The sequence below is a fragment of the Silurus meridionalis genome, chromosome 13, assembly GCF_014805685.1.
Source record: "Silurus meridionalis isolate SWU-2019-XX chromosome 13, ASM1480568v1, whole genome shotgun sequence".
NCBI classification, from domain to species: Eukaryota; Metazoa; Chordata; class Actinopteri; order Siluriformes; family Siluridae; genus Silurus; species Silurus meridionalis.
The window spans coordinates 15210186-15228888 of NC_060896.1; the positions used below are offsets into that span (position 1 = coordinate 15210186).

An 18703-nucleotide genomic window follows, 5' to 3' on the forward strand; every position below is an offset into this window, starting at 1 on the left:
GCGACACAACAAACCGGTCAAATCAGACTGACAACTTCACAGACTCTGGGTGTTTGAGTTGTACCGGTTTAATACTTTACACGAGGACACGCACAACGCACAAGTCTACATTACATTTGAACGAACCTCTGTATAGGTAAGAACATGTTTTTCAATTTCACAGGTCTGAAGGTGAGTTGACTGCTGCCGACCAGGTGACCAGGTCAACCATGTCTTAAAGGCTGCTAATGTAACACAGATAACAAGTGTCTGCTCTCTGTACACGCTTATCCACACTACTCTTTTATTCTTCTTCAGAGAAACAAGATATTATATCTTCTTTAGTCATATAGAAATTCATGAACTGTACAATTGAATCTTCTTATATGTATATATTCATATAACATAAACAACCTAAAGATCCATGAAGTTACTGAGCAACTCATAAACAAAGAGGATTGGTTTGAACCTAATATCAACTGTCTTCTACACGGGCTTTCTTCCTCATACCATCTCGGGGAGTTTTTACTTGCCATAATCGCCACTCGTTCGCTCATTTTGGATAAACTTATAAGGAATAAACTTATAGGCACTAAACTTATACATTCAACTTGATAGACTCTTTATATCTATAAAGCTGCTATGGGACAATGTCCATTGTTAACAGTGTTATAGAAATATACCTGAACTGAATTGAATTAATACCATGTTGATGTAAAATATCATTTTCTGAACCTGTTTAAACTAGACAGGTTCGAAAAAAGTCTTGGGTATTTCCGAGAAAACAGAAAATCTCAAAAATGTGAGACAGCAGAGGACTCTTTTCACATTTCACATGTTTATTAGCTTCACAAGACAGACTACTGCATCTGAGAGCTGAGGTACAGAAGCATTTTCATGCAGTAAGATATATACATGTATTTTACATACTGGTAGCCTAAGGTTTTCTATTTATCTATCCTTGTTTTGATGTCATGTGGACCTAAAAAAAACATTCATTGCAGAATTACTGCACTTTGGTATGCTGCCGAATAGAACAACCAGCGTGGAAACCTGTTTGACACCATTACGTATGCAGGTGAACAGGACAGGATTTTCTACAGCATTATCATGTTCATTGTTTCACTTTTAAAAACTGCACTTTTTTGCCCTAGTGCATTAAGCAATATTCTGAGCAAAAATATTCATTTTCCAGAAACAAAATTCAAGATTTTTTTAATAGCAAACAGTTTTGTATGGCTTAAAGGTTCAAATTATACACTACTATAGTCACTAGAGTGTGCATTCGTATTTGTAGAAAACTAAAATAATAATGTATTGCTACAGATAGATGTTTAATATTGTAAGAAAAATGCACAACGAGAGCAACCATATCTACATAAATAATTAAAGAAACTGATAAATTCTCCCCCAACTTTTATTATTTTTTGATTCAGCAAACAAAGCACCTGACTTTAAAAGTTAGTTCGTGAAACATAATGAGCTCTAGAGCAGAAATAAAGATCCAATGTTGAAATGCAGAGTTTCCTCTCTCCTTCTCATTTTTATTTCATTTCTATGTATTTACTCATTTTCAAGTATTTAAAATTCAGTATTTTAAAATTCAGTGGGTGCGGCTTATATTTGGGTGCACTTTATAGTCTGGAAATTACGGTACTTATAATGATCTAATTTATAAAACTTTTTAAGGTTTAAGGTCATTCTTGAGGACATAGCAGTAGCTGGGAATGGGATTTGAACTCTAATTTTAATATAAAATAGCAGCATTTTTCCCACTATGCTACCACTTCCCTGGCAGTGTCAATCTTTTAAAAGCTACCAAATCACTCAAGTCAAGTCCTCAAGTCCTACTGTAAAAATGAGACAACGTTCCCCCAGAACCCTGGTGCTACACTAAACAACATAGAGCTACATAACATAAGGCTACATAAAGTACATCGAGTGCAACCTAGTGCAAACAGTGCAGATGAAAAACAGTACAGACAGACAGTACAGACATACAGACCACACAAGACAACACAAAACATTGTGGGACAATACACATAACACAAGATAGTGCTGACCAGTAAACTTACTGTATACTCTGAATATACAATACTGTGCAAAGAGGACTATAAAGACTATAACCAAGAGTTTATATAAACAAACACAATACATTGCACTCTATTTAACCATTATAAAATTGATCACTATATAACATACAGTATATATATAACATATATAACATACAGTATATATATAACATATATCTGTTCACAAGTACCGATGAAGCTTAGAGAAGCACAGAGAAGTATATTTGTGTGTGTGGAGTTTCATGTTCTTTTTGTGCTTTTGGGTTTTTTCCAGGCACTTTAATTTCCTTCCCCAGTCTACAGACATGCATCATAGACTGATTGGCATTTCTAAATTGTGTGCTCTGCATTGGGTTGGCACCCTGTCCTGTCTGAGAGAGGCTCCAGGCTCCCGTGATACCCAGTGTAAAATAAGGAACATAGAAAACGGATGGATAGGTTAAGCAGATTGAACCTCTTTTGTTCAAACAGTGCAAGTGTATGAGATTCATGATTAATAGAATGCTGGTATAATATGCAGTTCCTCAATGCACACTGTCTGATTTTTGTTACAGAATGCATACCATTATGATCTATTTTTACACTACAAATGTGAAATTTGCACACAAGAACTCATAGGACCACAGCATTTAGCTGCGTGCAGTAGTAGTATTGAGAGTAATATTTTACAGTGTACATTTACATTTAAAGCATTTAGCAGACACCCTGATCCAGAGCGACATACAAAAGGGCTTTGAGTCTCTGTCAACAAATTTATTAACAATAACAGTGTAGTAAGGAGGGTAAGGCTAAACAATGATATTGATGATATTAAATCTTTCATTTTAGAATATTGTTATTAAGAATTTAATCAACGTGGACCATTAGCCTAAAAGGAGTAGAAAAAGTTAAATAATAATAATAGTAATAATAATAATAATAATAATAAATTGTGAAGTCAGGAATTGTGACAATTGCAGAAACTCAGATGGATGGGGGACCTATATCAGCACATTTTTGATCAAATCCTTTCAACATTTGTCCAATAATGATATGGCTCTCTGTTGAGGCAGAAGAGCTCAGGAGAGAGAAGAAGGGCACCGGTATAAAACAGAAAAACCTTTAGTCAATTCCTAATGATTTATGTTGACATTATTTGTAGAATAGTGTAGTATCAGTGTTAAACATAACATTGCATATTTTTCCAAGATTTTGGTGGCATTCTTAGTAAATAGTGTATAGTAACACAATGTTAAATACATATTTGATTTGATATTAAAATATGAATACGCTAAGTAGGTGACATACAATGACTATTTCACATAAACACATTTATAGGAGATAAGATACAGTTGTGTTCAAAATTATTCAACCCCCAATGCTGTAAATGGTTTTAGGGAATTTAGTGTACATTTGTAATTGTATTCAGAATGAAATCCTACAAGGACTTCTTAAAGAACCATATGCAACTAAAATGACATCAATTAGTTTTGTAATACAGTAGTAAATGTTTCTTTTGTGAATTCTTCATTGACATAATTATTCAACCCCTTAAAGACTACCACTCTGAAGAACAGAGGTTCAATGAAGTGTTTTTAATCAGGTATTGAAAACACCTGTGGATATCAGGGAGCAGCAATAAAGCCTAATAAGCACCAATTAGGCAGCTTTAAAATGACTGTGATACTCAGCTCCTTCTAGACATTTACTGGTGTGGTTACAAACATGGTGAGGTCAAGAGAATGGTCCAGGAAGACAAAAAAACAGGTGATTACTCTTCACAGGAAGGGCAATGGCTATAAGAAGATTGCAAAGATGTTAAACATACCAAGAGACACCATAGGAAGCATCATTCGCAAATTCAAGGCAAAGGGCACTGTTGAAACGCTGCCTGGTCGTGGCAGAAAGAAGATGCTGACTTCGACTGCTGTGCGCTACCTGAAGCGTAGAGTGGAGAAAAGTCCCGTGTGACTGCTGAGGAACTGAGAAAAGATTTGTCAGATGTGGGTACTGAAGTTTCTGCTCAGACAATACGGCGCACCCTGCGTAATGAAGGCCTCCATGCCAGAACTCCCAGGCGCACCTTGCTGTCCCCAAAGAATAAGAAGAGTCGACTGCAGTATGCCAAAAGTCATGTGGACAAACCACAGAAGTTTTGGGATAGTGTTCTGTGGACTGATGAAACAAAATTAGAACTGTTTGGGCCCATGGATCAACGCTATGTTTGGAGGAGGAAGAACAAGGCCTATGAAGAAAAGAACACCTTGCCTACTGTGAAGCATGGCGGGGGTCAATCATGCTTTGGGGCTGTTTTGCTTCTGCAGGTACTGGGAAGCTTCAGCGTGTGCAAGGTACCATGAATTCTCTTCAGTACCAGGAGATATTGGATGACAATGTGATGCAGTCCGTCACAAACCTGAGGCTTGGAAGGCGTTGGACCTTTCAACAGGACAATGATCCCAAGCATACCTCCAAGTCCACTAGAGCATGGTTGCAGATTAAAGGCTGGAACATTTTGAAGTGGCCATCGCAGTCACCAGACTTAAATCCGATTGAGAACCTCTGGTGGGACTTAAAGAAAGCAGTTGCAGTGCGCAAGCCTAAGAATGTGACTGAACTGGAGGCTTTTGCCCATGATGAATGGGCGAAGATACCCGTAGATCGCTGCAAGACACATGTGTCAAGCTATGCTTCACGTTTAAAAGCTGTTATAACTGTAAAAGGATGTTGTACTAAGTACTAAGATTGAATGTCACTTGGGGGTTGAATAAAACTGATAATGATGTGAGCTCAGAAAAGACATTTGTGGTTATTTCATTATAAATGTTATGTTATATTTGTCTGACCTACATGTGCCTCTTTGATTTAATTGTAAGCAGGATGACTGAATGATCATAATCAATGTCAAACCGACCAAAACAATCAATTTCAGTGGGGGTTGAATAATTTTGAACACAACTGTAGATAGAGATCAATAGGTCGAGATCAAAATACCAGCAAAGATCATTTAATATACAAATGCCATCCATATTTTTATTGGGGGAAAACGATTACTCTTACAGTGTATTTTGAGTAATAACTTAGACTAACAAACTATCATGTAATGTACTGTAAACTGTATACATGTACAATAATGAAATATAATTTAGGGACAATAATAATATTAAATTGCACAAACCTAATTTAAAGTTTTGGTATTCTTTGGTGGTGTAAAGGTGAAAGTAATGATTAAAGTGCATTTTGAGAATTGAATAGATGAGAGAAGTCTTTTTAACTAAGAGGAGTCGCTGCATTGTTTTGTAGAGCAGGAACGATTTTTTGAAGTTGACAGGCATGCAGTTTACTCAGTACAACTTTTTTCCTGACACACTTATTTCACAAGTCACAAGGAAGTTATTTTTGCACCTCTGATGGTATCTATATATTAAATTCTCTAGTTTAAACAGGGGAATGTACAGTAGTCTGAAATTAACATTGTAGAGGAGAAGTGATGTCAGTTGAGTAAAACATCACATACCTCCTATATTAAAACATGCTTCAGTTTGTTTGTATGTAATAAAACATATAATAAAAGAAATCCTTTGTTTTAAAATTGGATAAGAAATAATGTATGTACTGAAGAATAGTGACATATACCAAGGAAACACTAATATTATTCGTAACGTTTGTAACTGCAAATGTTTAACAGTGGTTATGACTGATAAAATATATGTTCTCACACAGAGGTTTAGCAGTAACAGTAAAGTTCCTGTTTTTGAAACTATGACACTTTTTAACTGCCAAGAGTTTGCACTCTTTAAACTTTTGTGATGTATTTCATTAATATGCTGCATGAATAAACAGACTCTTTATTAACATAACATCCAATACTCTTTGAATGTTTTGAAATGGCAAGGCTAATTATTTTGTTTTTGCTACACGCCAATAATTTGCTACACCTGATATTTCAATCTGTATGCTTTAAACAACTTAGAACATGGTGAAGTAAAACTATTGGAAAAGATAAGCAGAAAATACAGTAAATAAACAGTTCTTTATATTTTATTGCATATTCCTTTCCTTGCTTGATTCCACTGAGTTCAGAACTCATCTGAAGATGATAACTTTTATTTTTTTATGCTTTTTCAGTTTGTATAATTTAGCTTCTTTCAGTCTTTTTGTATTTTGCGGTTCCTCACCCCGATTAAGTTCCTTGTTAAACTGACAGTGCATTTTGGCCCATTGCCTTAGTGCATGATGATGCATAATGAAGTTCCTTCCTTAAAGGGGATGCATTTCTCTGTAAATTGGCAGATTATTTTTGTAGACCTCTGAATTTATTTTTCTCCATCATCAGTTACATCATAATCAGTAAAAAAATTTGTGACATCATGCCAGAAGAAACCATGCATGATCTTATATGTATTGGATTATTAGCAGAACCTTAATCAGTGTTCTTCAAAACTGTTCATTTCTCTCTTGTAGAGGTTATTGATGTCAGTGAGAGCTGTTTTTGTTCACTCCTCTCAGAATGCTTTTGTCACCAACTGTTATTTTTCTTGGCTGACCTGGTTATTAGTACATTTGTGTTTCCCATTTCTTTTGGAGCATACTGTATGTAATGTTTTTGTTAGAAATGCAAATTAATTTATATAAATCCTTGTGGTCTTTTGTTTTATTTTCAGCTATCAAGGAAAAAACGATCTCAGCTCCATTGAAAATGGATTCTAAAAAGAATGTTTTTGCCAAACTCAGAGACAAAACTAAGCCATTGTTTAATGTAAAAATGGGGAGGAAAGGCAAAAAGACTCCCCTGAAATACAGAAGGAGTATCTCAGTACCAGACTTGTTAAGTACTCAATCCATGTCATCTTTTCTAGACCTATCTGGTGAGTCTTCATCCACAGGCCCATTTGCTAGGTCGAATTTGTTTGTTTCAGATGATACTAAGTGTGAAACATCCAGTCTTACTGACAGTCTCACTGCCACAGACACAACATCTGCAAAAGGCACTGACTCATGCACTGCCCCAGGCACTCCACTTTCCAAAAGTGCCCTGGGCCAGTGCAATGCTACAGACCTATCTCTGGATCAAGCTAGTATCCCAAATACGCCATCTTCAGCCAGGCACCTGGACAAATATACTGCCCCATACATACCAGCCAAGGTTGTGGACAACCCGCTACTTTCAGCCACCCCACCAACAATCATATATCCTACATCAGAGCGGCCAGCATTTGTGAATGCACCAGGCACAAAGGAAAGTTTAGAGAAACAGACGGAGGAGAAGGAAAGAAACACCACGTGGTACATAGAGGACAGTGAGTCAGCTTGTAGCACACCATCTGAGGACCGCTCATTCAGCTACTGGCCTCAAGATCATGACCTGGCAGGGTTAGATCCTGTTTCACCAAGGTTTACAGAGATGTTTATAATCGGCTCAGCTGAAGACACAAATGAAGTCAGTTGGCTTAATTGATAATTTTTTTAAGAGTTTTGATTTTGATTGTTTTATGCTCATGACCAGCAAATTGTTTACTTCACAGGTTTCCAATGAGACCAATGACTATGACACCAATTTCTCACCAAAAGAAATAAAAGTGAGTGCAGTCCATTTTTTGTTTAATTAAGTTTCATGGTAAAAGTACCCTCCAGCATCTTCTGTTCAGCCTCAGACAACATCATTGAATTAAAGAGGAGATATTGTCCTGATGATTTACGTCATTTAAAACACCATAATTCCTTTAAAACATTTACAAGAATATTTTGGCTTCATGCTCTATGTTAAGTTTGGTTTCACTAATAATAAACATACATTTGTATAAAGCATCCATATTTGTCCATGCCCGTTGATTAGAGTATTAAAAACTTGAAAAGTAGAAATAAAAAAAATAATAATTATGCTACATTTAAAACAGATAAAAATGTATGAATAAATTGCGATTAATCATGAGTTAACTCACGACAGTCATGCGATGAATCGCGATAGAATATTTTAATCGTTTGACAACCCTAACTTAAATATATATTTAATTTTTTTATTTGGCATACTTTCATGTACAGAGTAAACCAAACCTTAAAAAAGGTGAAATAGCTAAAGGTGCAATATTATAATCTTGAAAATAAGCAAAGTATAATATACAGAGAAGTAAAATGAAGTATGCTGAAAATATAAAGACACTACTATTTGGAGTGAGGAGGAAGTGCCGGTTATGTACCAGGATATATGTAAAAGCAACAAAACTTCATTGTGGCTCAGGTTACAAGAGTTTTTATAGCATCAGATTTACACATTCATTTGCATAGAAATGAAAAGCTGCTGCTAGAGCAAATATGGAACCTGCAGTGTATTTCAGGAGCTCTTGTGCTTACTGTCCACGTGCACTCATAATGTGAAGTCACACAAAGAAAAACAAGTTTAAACACAAGCAGTTTGAATACATTCATATAACACATATTTTAGTATATTTTGTTTTGTCAGTGAGTGTTTCTTAGGTTAGGGTGTGACACTTGAAGCCTTCATAGTAATCAGTGAAAAGTTGCTAGCGGTCATGTTAGTATGTCTAATAATCCTAGTTAAAAGTTAAAAGTGCATCTGTTTAGCATAAAAAAGTACCACAGTTAAAGTGGATTTGATTAAATTACAATAGCTAATATAGTTACCTAGCAGCTTTGTGAAATGTCAGTTAGATTTGCATTCTGAAGAATAATAAATTAAATAAATTTTATTTTAAAAGCCGTTTTACACATTTTACAAATCATTTCTACATAGTAAGTGTTATATTTGGTGTGTATTATACACAGAGCTCGGGAGTAAGCAGTGAAGGCCAGGCTACTGCAACAGGACAGAAGACTCATTATCTTCTCACCATCAACTTAAAGGAGGGAAGGAACCTAGCCATCAAAGACCGCTGTGGTAAGCATGTGATCATGTTCTAATGTTAAGTCACATGGTGTACTGTTTATAACAGTGCAGATATCCTGACCTTAATAGTTTCCTAAACAAATTTTAAAGAAACGTCTTTGACTGTAGCCTGAATTGAAACATAAATTGTGCTGTTCTGGATGTTAATTATGGCTGTCTGCCACATGAAATGTATATGTGTATGTGCGGTCTCCCCAGTTGTTTCTATTTCACAACATGACCACTGTTATGTAGTGATGCAGAGAAAAATAGCTGACACCATCCTACACCACTCAGCATTTGCCTGTATTGGCTGTCTATAGATTGGTGACTTTTTTCTGAATAGAATTCTTTGAGCTGCTAAGAACTGAAAGTGGTGTCCTGAGATAAAAGCATGGCATGCGGTCAGACTGGAATGTAACAGTCACACTGACTTTAGGCCTCTCCCTAATAGTTATTGTGTTACAGATAGTTTCACAAACAACTTCTCCACCTTTTGGACAGTGTGTTTTAACATAGCAATTAAGAGGCCATGTATATTTTAATGATGATGTGAAATAACAAATACTTTGGTGTAGAGACTGTCCTTCAGAGCAGAAATTATGCAAATGGATGGAATACATGGAAGAACAAGTTGCAGAGACATAAGGTCAGGCAGGCCTAACTGTTTTGTAGAGAGACTGGAAACATGGTTTCTATTATGTTCTGCAGGCTTTTGCTACTGAGCATTAACACAGATGAATCCTCCCAACAGCCTTAGGTTTGATATGTGTTTACTTTAATCTTAGGCACAAACAGAACAGTGCAGTTCTTTTTGATGCCCAGAGACATTTCTTTAGATCCAGTGCCAGTTTATGTGGCAGGCTTTGCCAAGCTGATTGGGCACCTAATTCTCCTGATGAGTGTCACAGGTGTATGCCCAGAGGCTGTTAATTACTATCATCCTCTCATTATTTCCTCATAATTGCAAAATAGTCTGCATATTTCTCATGGCCAGTTCAATCTGGCAATGCATCGACTCCCCAATTTCAAAATGAACAATCATCTGTTATAAACGGATGTATATATCTTACAAAACACAGACACTGACTTAAATGGACAGGAGAAGAGCCTAGCATATTTAAAACTTTCCTCTGATCTTTTTTTTACCTTCCTTTTTTTTTTTTTTCATTTGACAGAAACGTGCTTATTTTTTTAATGTAATTGAAATACATCACCTTATGCAGGTCCTAAAATAAAATAAAAAAATTGCAGAAGAATGCATCGCCATGTCAGGAGTTCATATCAGGAATATAAAACATAAAGTAAATTACAGTTATCAACCAGTAAATCAAGGTTAAACCTGTTAATTGAAGTACTATGCATTCATAAAAACATGAGTAAACTAATTTGCACATAACTAATGTTTGCTTGTTAATAATAATGATAATATTAAAATAATAATAATAATAATAATAATAATAATAATAATGTATGCATTATTCATCGTTTTAAAGAATATTTTTTTTAAATACCTTCAATGTTCTTTAATCCAAATTGTTTTGTAAAAATGTGAGAATAAACCCTTTTATATAGTTTTGGCACGGGGGTAGTGGGGGGGGAGAAGATCTATTAGTAATAAATGTAGCAGAAGTTAACTTTGACTAGCACTGTGCCTTTTGACTCTTTTTGAGATGATAAACGTGGTCATTATGAAGAATTGCTCACACTGATGTAACCATCATTGGGCAGCACATGGCACATTTTACAGATTTTAAGAGGACAGCACATGTTAATAACTAGCAAATGATAATGTCTTATAAAATGTTTGTCACATGTTCAGCATAATGGATTTACCTGATTACATTCCCATTTACTTTTCAAACTTTATCTAGAGAGTAGAAAATACCTCAGTCAAACCAAGGTGGACTTATTGTATTTGACAGCTCTTGTCAAAATTTCAGTTGTGATGTGCCCCATTCAGACCCAGGGCTTTCACTGTCTCCTCACTAGTTGAATCTTCACTTTTTGTGACAGGTTGGCATAATGGTGATGTGGTAAACCCCTCCATTTCCCCCCTACATTGCCTCTATTTGCTTAACAATTAACGCCCAGCCCACGGCCGGCTGACACCACACACATACACCGCCTCTATGTTCTCTAAAAAGCGTCCCGACAAGCCCACAAACCCCCCACATGCACGTTCCCTCCCTTATTTTGTGCCCGTTAATTTCTGCCGTCACTGTTTTTCCAGTCCCGCCGCAGCTCCTCCTGTCAGGCTGCCTCCTGGAGCTGTTCATTTGGATAGGCGGCACGCTGACAGGCCTGACAGCCCGTCCCCACAGGGCCTTTTGTCATGTGATTCCAAGCTACCCGTCGCTTTTTCTCAAGCACCCCCTTTATCCATCCATACAAACGAAGCCACGGGCTTCTTTCTATCTGCTCATGTTGTTTTTTTGTTGTTTTTTTTCCTCTCCCCTTGTCTTCTTCTTTTTTACTTCAATCTGCATGCCATATCATAGACAAAGGCGGTCTGTCCATCTGCTTTTCTTTGTCCAGCTTGAGCAGGATGGAGTCGCTTAACAGGGTTTGAGATTAACACCGGTTGCACTTAATTTCAGGGGTTTAAATATGCTTGTGGATTCATGCTGCTGAGTTTTTGTTCTGTTCTATAATTAACCAATTAAGAGTTGTGAGGGCCATCTCCCCCACGTTCTGACAAGTCTCCCGAATCAATGGCAGTGCAGCTATATCTAGTGTGTGTGTGTGTGTGTGTGTGTGTGTGTGTGTGTGTGTGTGTTTGGGAGGTAGGCTGTATGTGTGTGGTTTTCAAGTTGGCTGGACCACATGCATACACGGTCACATGACGGTCCTTCTTCTATTGCTATCTGTACATTTTAACCAATTTTATACCCATTACATGATTCATAAAACTTAATTACTTGAGCTCTCTCGCTCTCTCTCTCTCTCTCTCTCTCTCTCTCTCTCTCTCTCTCTCGCTCCCTATCTATCTATCTATCTATCTATCTATCTATCTATCTATCTATCTATCTATCTATCTATCTATCTATCTATCTATCTATCTAAAATAATAAGTTAAATATTCCAACAGGTACCAGTGACCCTTATGTCAAATTCAGAATAGATGGCAAGACGGTCTACAAAAGCAAGGTTGTGTACAAGAACCTTAATCCTGCGTGGAACGAGTGCTTCTCCATCCTTGTCAGGGACCTGGAGCAAAATGTCTATGTTAAGGTAGGCTCAGATTCCCACAGTTGATTTTTGTTTCAATTCAAATTTTTCAAAAACTATTTTCAATGACTTATAATTCTGCTGTAGGTGTATGACCGGGATCTAAGATCACGGGACTTCATGGGCTCAAGCTTAATCCCGCTCAGTACCTTGGAGTTGGACAAGTATGACACATTCATTTGCATATTTTTTTGAAGCTCATCATCAGGCATGATCAACTGTAGCAGTCTTAGAATAACTCAACCTAGTGACCTTCAACCCATAAAGATGGTGTTTCTTTCAGAACATCTGAGATGATCCTACGTTTGAAAGACCCTGGCAGTCTGGAAGAGGACATGGGAGTAATAATCTTAGACGCCTGCGTGTCCATCTGTGAGGGGCCCACCAAACGAAATGTATGTCCTGAAAACAAAACACAACAGATGTCAGGCACAACAAGCGTGTAGTCTTATGTAGCAACAGATTGAATGACAAACATGTCTCTTGCTTATATTTCAGAAATGGCCTCTTAAGAGGAAAGGAAGCTTCAATAAGGTAGATACAAATAACTGCATACAGATACACATAACTGTATGTAATTTTGCAATGTTCCTGTTGTTAATTCTCATTTTCTACCTTAATTTCTATTTAAGTTTCACAGTCTGAGAGTTGATAGCAATGAGTTGCACCTTACCCTGAAGCTTTCCCTTTTTTAAATAAAAAAATATGCTTTATTGTTTTACAATTGGCCACTGGGGGGCAGTAAACCATTGTATAATATCTCGTGCTTTGCTCAGCTTACTGTACAGATTTTGCTTTTATAATAACATTCATTAATTTTACACAACGTACAAAGAATCTGCAACTAGACAGAATGATATGTTGCAGTGATCTGACCATGTCATGTTTTTGTGTTTTGATTAAGCTCAAATGGTCTAGCACTATTTGGTTTAGTTTGAGCTGAAGTACAGTAGCTTTTCTTTTTTTTGTCAGAGAGGTAAGACTTGTTTTTGCTAGAACTTAATGCCTTCATGCCTTAATGCAAACTGGTTATATTTCTTACCTTTTCCCAAAGAAATTCAATTTGGCAAACAATATGTAAACATACAGGCAAATGCATTGAACAATAAAATTATCAAAATCGTACTTTTGGACTGGACCAGGGCTTAAAATTTTAATGTGTTTATTTTGTATACGTAAATATGACTGCTTTTCTGTGGGTTTTACACTGATCGTTCTTCTGAATCACATGTCTGTGCTGGCGCAGCTGAGGCTCGGCTCTATTTGACACCTATTCGGGAGAGGCGGAAGATGGTCCTCTCATCTGCTCTACTCCTCTCTCACATACCCGCCATCACAGTCGTGCTGACACACACTGCCTCTGAGATGGAGGCTGGCAACTGCACTAACACACAGCGTGTGGTGCTGCTTCTTTCTGACAGGGTCGCTTGAGCTCCACTATGTGTGTGTGTGTGTATGAGTGTTTGCGTGTGCATGTGTGTGTGTACGCATATGCGTGTATGTGTGAGTTTGTCCGTTTTCTGAGGCACTATGCCAATGTGGGATGGTGTGGTCCATTCCCAGGCATGGTGAGCTATAACCCAGATGTTAATATGTAATATCCCAGCTGTGGATGGATAGAAAGCCAAATGGACCAGGCCCCCACGTCCCCATGCTTTGCTACCATATGGAGTCAATCCCCCTGACCCTTTTAGCACCAGGAATAGCCTCTCTTTAGGGCCCACTTACAGTTAAGTGGAATTGTTTTATTGGCCATGCTGATCACACTACACGTCCAAAATAAACACTTGGGATGACTTGGCTCAGATGAGCATTCTATCTCTCTCCCAAACCCTCTGCCCTCCCCCCTTATCGCTTTTTAAAGAGCCTTGTTTATGGAGACATGGCCATCACATTGAGAGTTAAAGCAGTAGTGTTAATGGGGAATAAGTTCAGCTTCATCCCAGACCAGCTTTGCTGTGCTAACAGCTCTGCTGTTTGATTTCTGGCAAACCTTTTATATGTCGTATTTTTTTAAAGTGCACAGCGATCAAGCTGCAAGCAATCTCTTCACTGCAATGCTATCCATCTGCACTGCCTGTAATGGACTCGATGTGCATATCGATATGGAAGACCTTGCCAAGTTCCAGCAGTTAACTGAAATGCAGTGGATGCAGCTATTCTCATCACACATGAGATGCGTGTTGGTTTTTGATATATTGCCTCATGTTGGCTATTTAATTGCACTTGTAATGACTATCTTATTTAATTGCTTCTTTCAACAGAAATTGCTGTTTTAAAAGCAAACATTTCAGTTTGCAAACGTAATGGACTTACTGCTCTTTTATCTGTTTTTATGCACATTAATGGTTCCAGGGTCAGCTTCGAGCGGCTGCCGTGCAGAAAAGCCAATTGTGGTGTGGAGTATATACTGTGGTGCTTGTGGAAGGGCAGGACATGCCTGATGGTGGCCAAGGGGATCTATTTGTTCGCTTCAAACTGGGAGAGCAGAGGTTCCGAAGTAAGGTAAGGTTTCCCCTTCTAAATAATCTCCATCATACAAACACTTGGGCTGTTTCACTTGCAGTACATTCTATAAGCCTATATGTCCTTCATTTATATCTCTCTTGTTTCCCCTCTCACAGACTTCACTGTTTGAATCATTGTTTGGTTGTGGCTGTCACTGCAGCCCTCCTAATGCTTGTGCTGCTGCTTTTCTCCAGGCTCATTTGCGTTCCCAGCATGCATTGCTCATCTGGCTTCACCTCAATGCGTTAGCCTCCCCCCTGATGAATCTACCCAGTGCTAGTCATGTGTTCACGTCTTTTTTTTTTTAACAGCTTCAGCTGTGTTTGGGCTTGCTTGTTTGTTGAGCAAAGACGATTCTAATCGACTGGTGTCAGGATCTGAAATCCCAGAGAGGGATCAGAAATGTGTTCTCCAAAATGATCATTTCATGCCTCATCCTTTACCTTCAATCAGACTTAGAGTGAAAGAATAAAATGTTATGCACTTTGTAGTGCCATTTCCTTGTGTCTGCATACTACAATGAATCCTTTTTTCTTTTTCTCTGCCTTAGAATCTGTGCATTAAGACAAATCCACAGTGGAGGGAGAGGTTTGAATTCAACCGTTTCGACGATGGCCAAACAGATGTGCTGCTGGTCGAGCTCTACTGCAAGAAGGGCAGAAAGTGTGAGGAATGCTGGGGAGCGTGAGTTCAGAACACATGACCTTTAGCTTTGCAGTTCATTCTCCTCAAAGCAGTGACAAGAGCCCCTCTCTGCCAAAAAGTTATTTTTTAAAGAATAGTATACTTGCTTGAGACACATTTTGATGGTGGAAAATAAGTTCAAATGTGTTTAGCTTATTTAAATTATTTTTGTAATTTTGTACTTTAAAAAAAAAAAATATTATTGATTTCTGACAGCAACTGCTCTTATATGCAGGGTTGAACTTGACCTCTCACAGCTGCCAGCAAATACAACACAGACATACAACGTGATTATTGGCAAAGGTCGGTTGGTGTTTCTGGTCACGCAGAAACCCTGTTCTGGAGTCTCCATCTCTGACCTGAGCTCCACAACCGTAGACAACCCATACACCTATGAAAACACCTTGCAAAAATATGTTAGTCTTTGGTCTTTCTTTATAAATGCTCTCATTTCTAGACTGGATCAAATTAAATATTGATAAAGAGTACTGCTTGTCTCATGCACAGAGTCTGAAGAATACGCTGGACAATCTGCATGATGTTGGCTATCTCCAGGTCAAGGTTTTGCGGGCTACAGACCTTTCATCTACTGATCTGAATGGTACTCATTTGAGAAAAAAGGTAATCAAAGCTTCCACATTTTCCCTAAAACTAATACAACTGTTTTTTTTTTTTACAATTCAGGTAAGAGTGACCCATTTTGTGTGCTGGAACTTGGGAACAGCAAGCTGCAAACTCAAACAATCTATAAGACCATCAATCCAGAATGGAGAACAGCTTTTACATTGTGAGTGGTACATTATTGTTCTGTTATTGAAATGTTTATATTTATACATATATCTGTTTTAGCTAAATGATCCTAAGTTCTCATAATACCAAAATAGCATTAAATGGTATCATTTAGTGTGTAAGAGTTTTGACTTTTTGCAGTCCAATTAAGGACATCCATGATGTCCTAATGCTGACTGTTTTTGGTGAAGATGGAGACAAAGCACCAGACTTTCTGGGGAAAGTCTCTATACCTTTGTTTTCTGTAAGTTCAGAAATTAAAACCTGGCTTATTTTTTTGCCTTCTTCTTGTTCTTGCTAGCATTGATTATATTTTGGTTTGGAACCAACAAATCTTCTAATCTTCATTGTTAGGGAATACTGTCCTGGAGAGTGAGCATACATGTAAAACCTACACTCTGGGAATATAAACACAATCTTTATTCTCATAGGTGTCTAATGGACAACAAATAACCAGTCTTTTGAAAAAGTACAATTTGGAAGACTTGTCGAAGGGAAGCATTACACTGGAAATGAATGTTTTCTACAATCCAGTAAGAATACTTTTTTGATCAATGGCACTGACACATGACAGTGTTAAATATATTCTTTACCAAGTACACATATTTGAGGTTGGATTTTGACTAAGCACATTATAAAAAAACAAAAAAAAAAAACAGTTTCAATATTGTGCCCAATTCTTTTCACAAAGGTTGAGTTAAAGCCAATGGAATGTAATATTGTCATTTGGAGTGGCTTATACTTTAAACTGTATTTCCATTTCTTCCTGTCAAGGTCAGAGCTGCTATTCGAACCTTCCATCCCAAAGAAACAAAGCTTGAGGAGGACAACGCAAAATTCAATAAAAAGGTTGGTACTGTATACTGATCATCAGTAGATCTTCATCTTTTGCAGGACAGTAACGGTATGTTCTCACATGGCCTTCCATCAACGTGTATTCTAAGTGGGCTTGATGGATTGATATTTATCACCCCTAAAGTGTCCTTTGTAAAAGCCTCCATACACCTCACTTATTGTGAACATTATTTCATGGCAGGCTTTTTACTAACTACTGATTTGTCGCCCATTAGCTGTTAGCACGCAACATTTACCGTGTGAGGAGGATCAGCATGGCTATTCTGTATACGCTGCAGTACATTAAGAGCTGCTTCCAGTGGGAGAGCACTCAGAGGAGCATCATTGCCTTCCTGGTAAGTCCTCCAACCGATGTCTTTATAACGCCTCCATAGAGCCTGTACTGACAAAGTAATCACTCATCTATGATTAAGAACATTTATCTTCTCACTCTTAAACCACAGTCAGAGTAGATGTTTACGGTTAATCTCTCCTTGCATCAAAGGCATGTCTAAAGTGAGAGTAATGATTGACATTGAAAAACTCACCATTTTGGTGCAGTTTGTAATTTAGCCACAAATTTGACATTTTAGCCTTGGCTGCATTTGCTAGCTTTAGAAATGTAATGTAACTTTCCTATTTGTAATTTAGAAATACAAAATTCTGCACACCTCATTTGATGCTTTTACACAAATGGTCTCTAAAAAAAAACACCTTTTCTTATTCTATTGACAAATTATTTTGCTTCCTTCTGGAAATAAATGCTTAAAAATGAGAAAAAAAGCTATCTGTCTATAGAACAAGTCAATTTCAAAAACTGCCATTAGTAAAAATTTTATAGAAATAGATGTAATCATCATATTTGGTTTATTTTAGTCTTATAATATGGCATAAGGGATCATGGCCAAGATATATTTGCATAAAAGATGCTATTTTGTGAACCATTCATTCCTATTGCAAAATCTAGTGCAAGTCTTAAATGGGATTTAATTTACCATTAGCACACAACACAGTGCAGCTTTGCCTTCATGTCATGCTGCACAATACCAGATCTTGTCCTTGCCATGTTGTTCCAGAAGCCTATGGAGCGTGCTGTTCCACTGTAGTTGGGCAGGTATTTTTAGACTCAAGTCGTTCTAAGAGCTGAAAGTACATTCTGCAATCTCCTCTGTGCTGCTGAAATGAACAATGATCCCTAAAGGTAATGTGTTAAAAGGTGGTTCGCCTGGACACCTGGGGAGTGAAATAAAAAGATGAATAAAGAATTTTAAAGAGCAATATATACACTTACTGTCAGTTTATTAGAAACACCATAGTTATATTTGGTAGGACACCATATTTGGCCATTCTCCCCTAAACTCTCTAATCAACAAGGCAGTTCTATCTGTATCTGCTTGAATGTATGCGTTACACTGACTGCATATTAATATAAAAAATTATAATTATCTGACTGATTACCTTTATCCGATGAAGAAACATATCCAAATGGCAGTGGTCCCTTCCTGGATGATGATGATGACTAAGTGAATAGTTTGAAGAGTTTGTAAATTATGTAAATCAATTAGCCTTCTTACTCACCAGATTTCAGCCTTTATTAACAAATATAGCAGACTTTGCCAGATAGTCTACCATTTTTTGTAAGAATGGTGTTTTATCTGTCCAGTACAATTACACAGACTTGAAGAATCTGTGCCAAAGCACACTAGAGCTGTTCTGACAGCTTGTGATGGATCAGCACTAACAC

At 37.3% G+C, this 18703-nt stretch overlaps 1 protein-coding gene across 2 annotated transcripts in view; it reads left to right on the forward strand.

Annotated features, from left to right (window-relative positions):
• The window catches only part of mctp2a (multiple C2 domains, transmembrane 2a), a 33420-nt gene continuing 14717 nt past the window's right edge, over positions 1 to 18703 (forward strand). The window contains exons 1-18 of one of the 2 annotated variants that reach the window (XM_046864738.1): positions 1 to 136; positions 6695 to 6898; positions 7001 to 7470; positions 7556 to 7609; positions 8814 to 8925; positions 12005 to 12147; positions 12232 to 12308; positions 12428 to 12539; positions 12643 to 12678; positions 14500 to 14649; positions 15203 to 15336; positions 15572 to 15752; positions 15844 to 15937; positions 16021 to 16123; positions 16267 to 16369; positions 16557 to 16658; positions 16900 to 16974; positions 17196 to 17315. In XM_046864738.1, coding sequence (XP_046720694.1) covers positions 6730 to 6898; positions 7001 to 7470; positions 7556 to 7609; positions 8814 to 8925; positions 12005 to 12147; positions 12232 to 12308; positions 12428 to 12539; positions 12643 to 12678; positions 14500 to 14649; positions 15203 to 15336; positions 15572 to 15752; positions 15844 to 15937; positions 16021 to 16123; positions 16267 to 16369; positions 16557 to 16658; positions 16900 to 16974; positions 17196 to 17315 — 2235 coding nt within the window. In that variant the 5' untranslated portion in view covers positions 1 to 136; positions 6695 to 6729. Of the gene's footprint in view, positions 137 to 6694; positions 7471 to 7555; positions 7610 to 8813; positions 8926 to 12004; positions 12148 to 12231; positions 12309 to 12427; positions 12540 to 12642; positions 12679 to 14499; positions 14650 to 15202; positions 15337 to 15571; positions 15753 to 15843; positions 15938 to 16020; positions 16124 to 16266; positions 16370 to 16556; positions 16659 to 16899; positions 16975 to 17195; positions 17316 to 18703 lie in introns of both variants that reach the window. The other variant, XM_046864737.1, reaches the window with a different exon arrangement.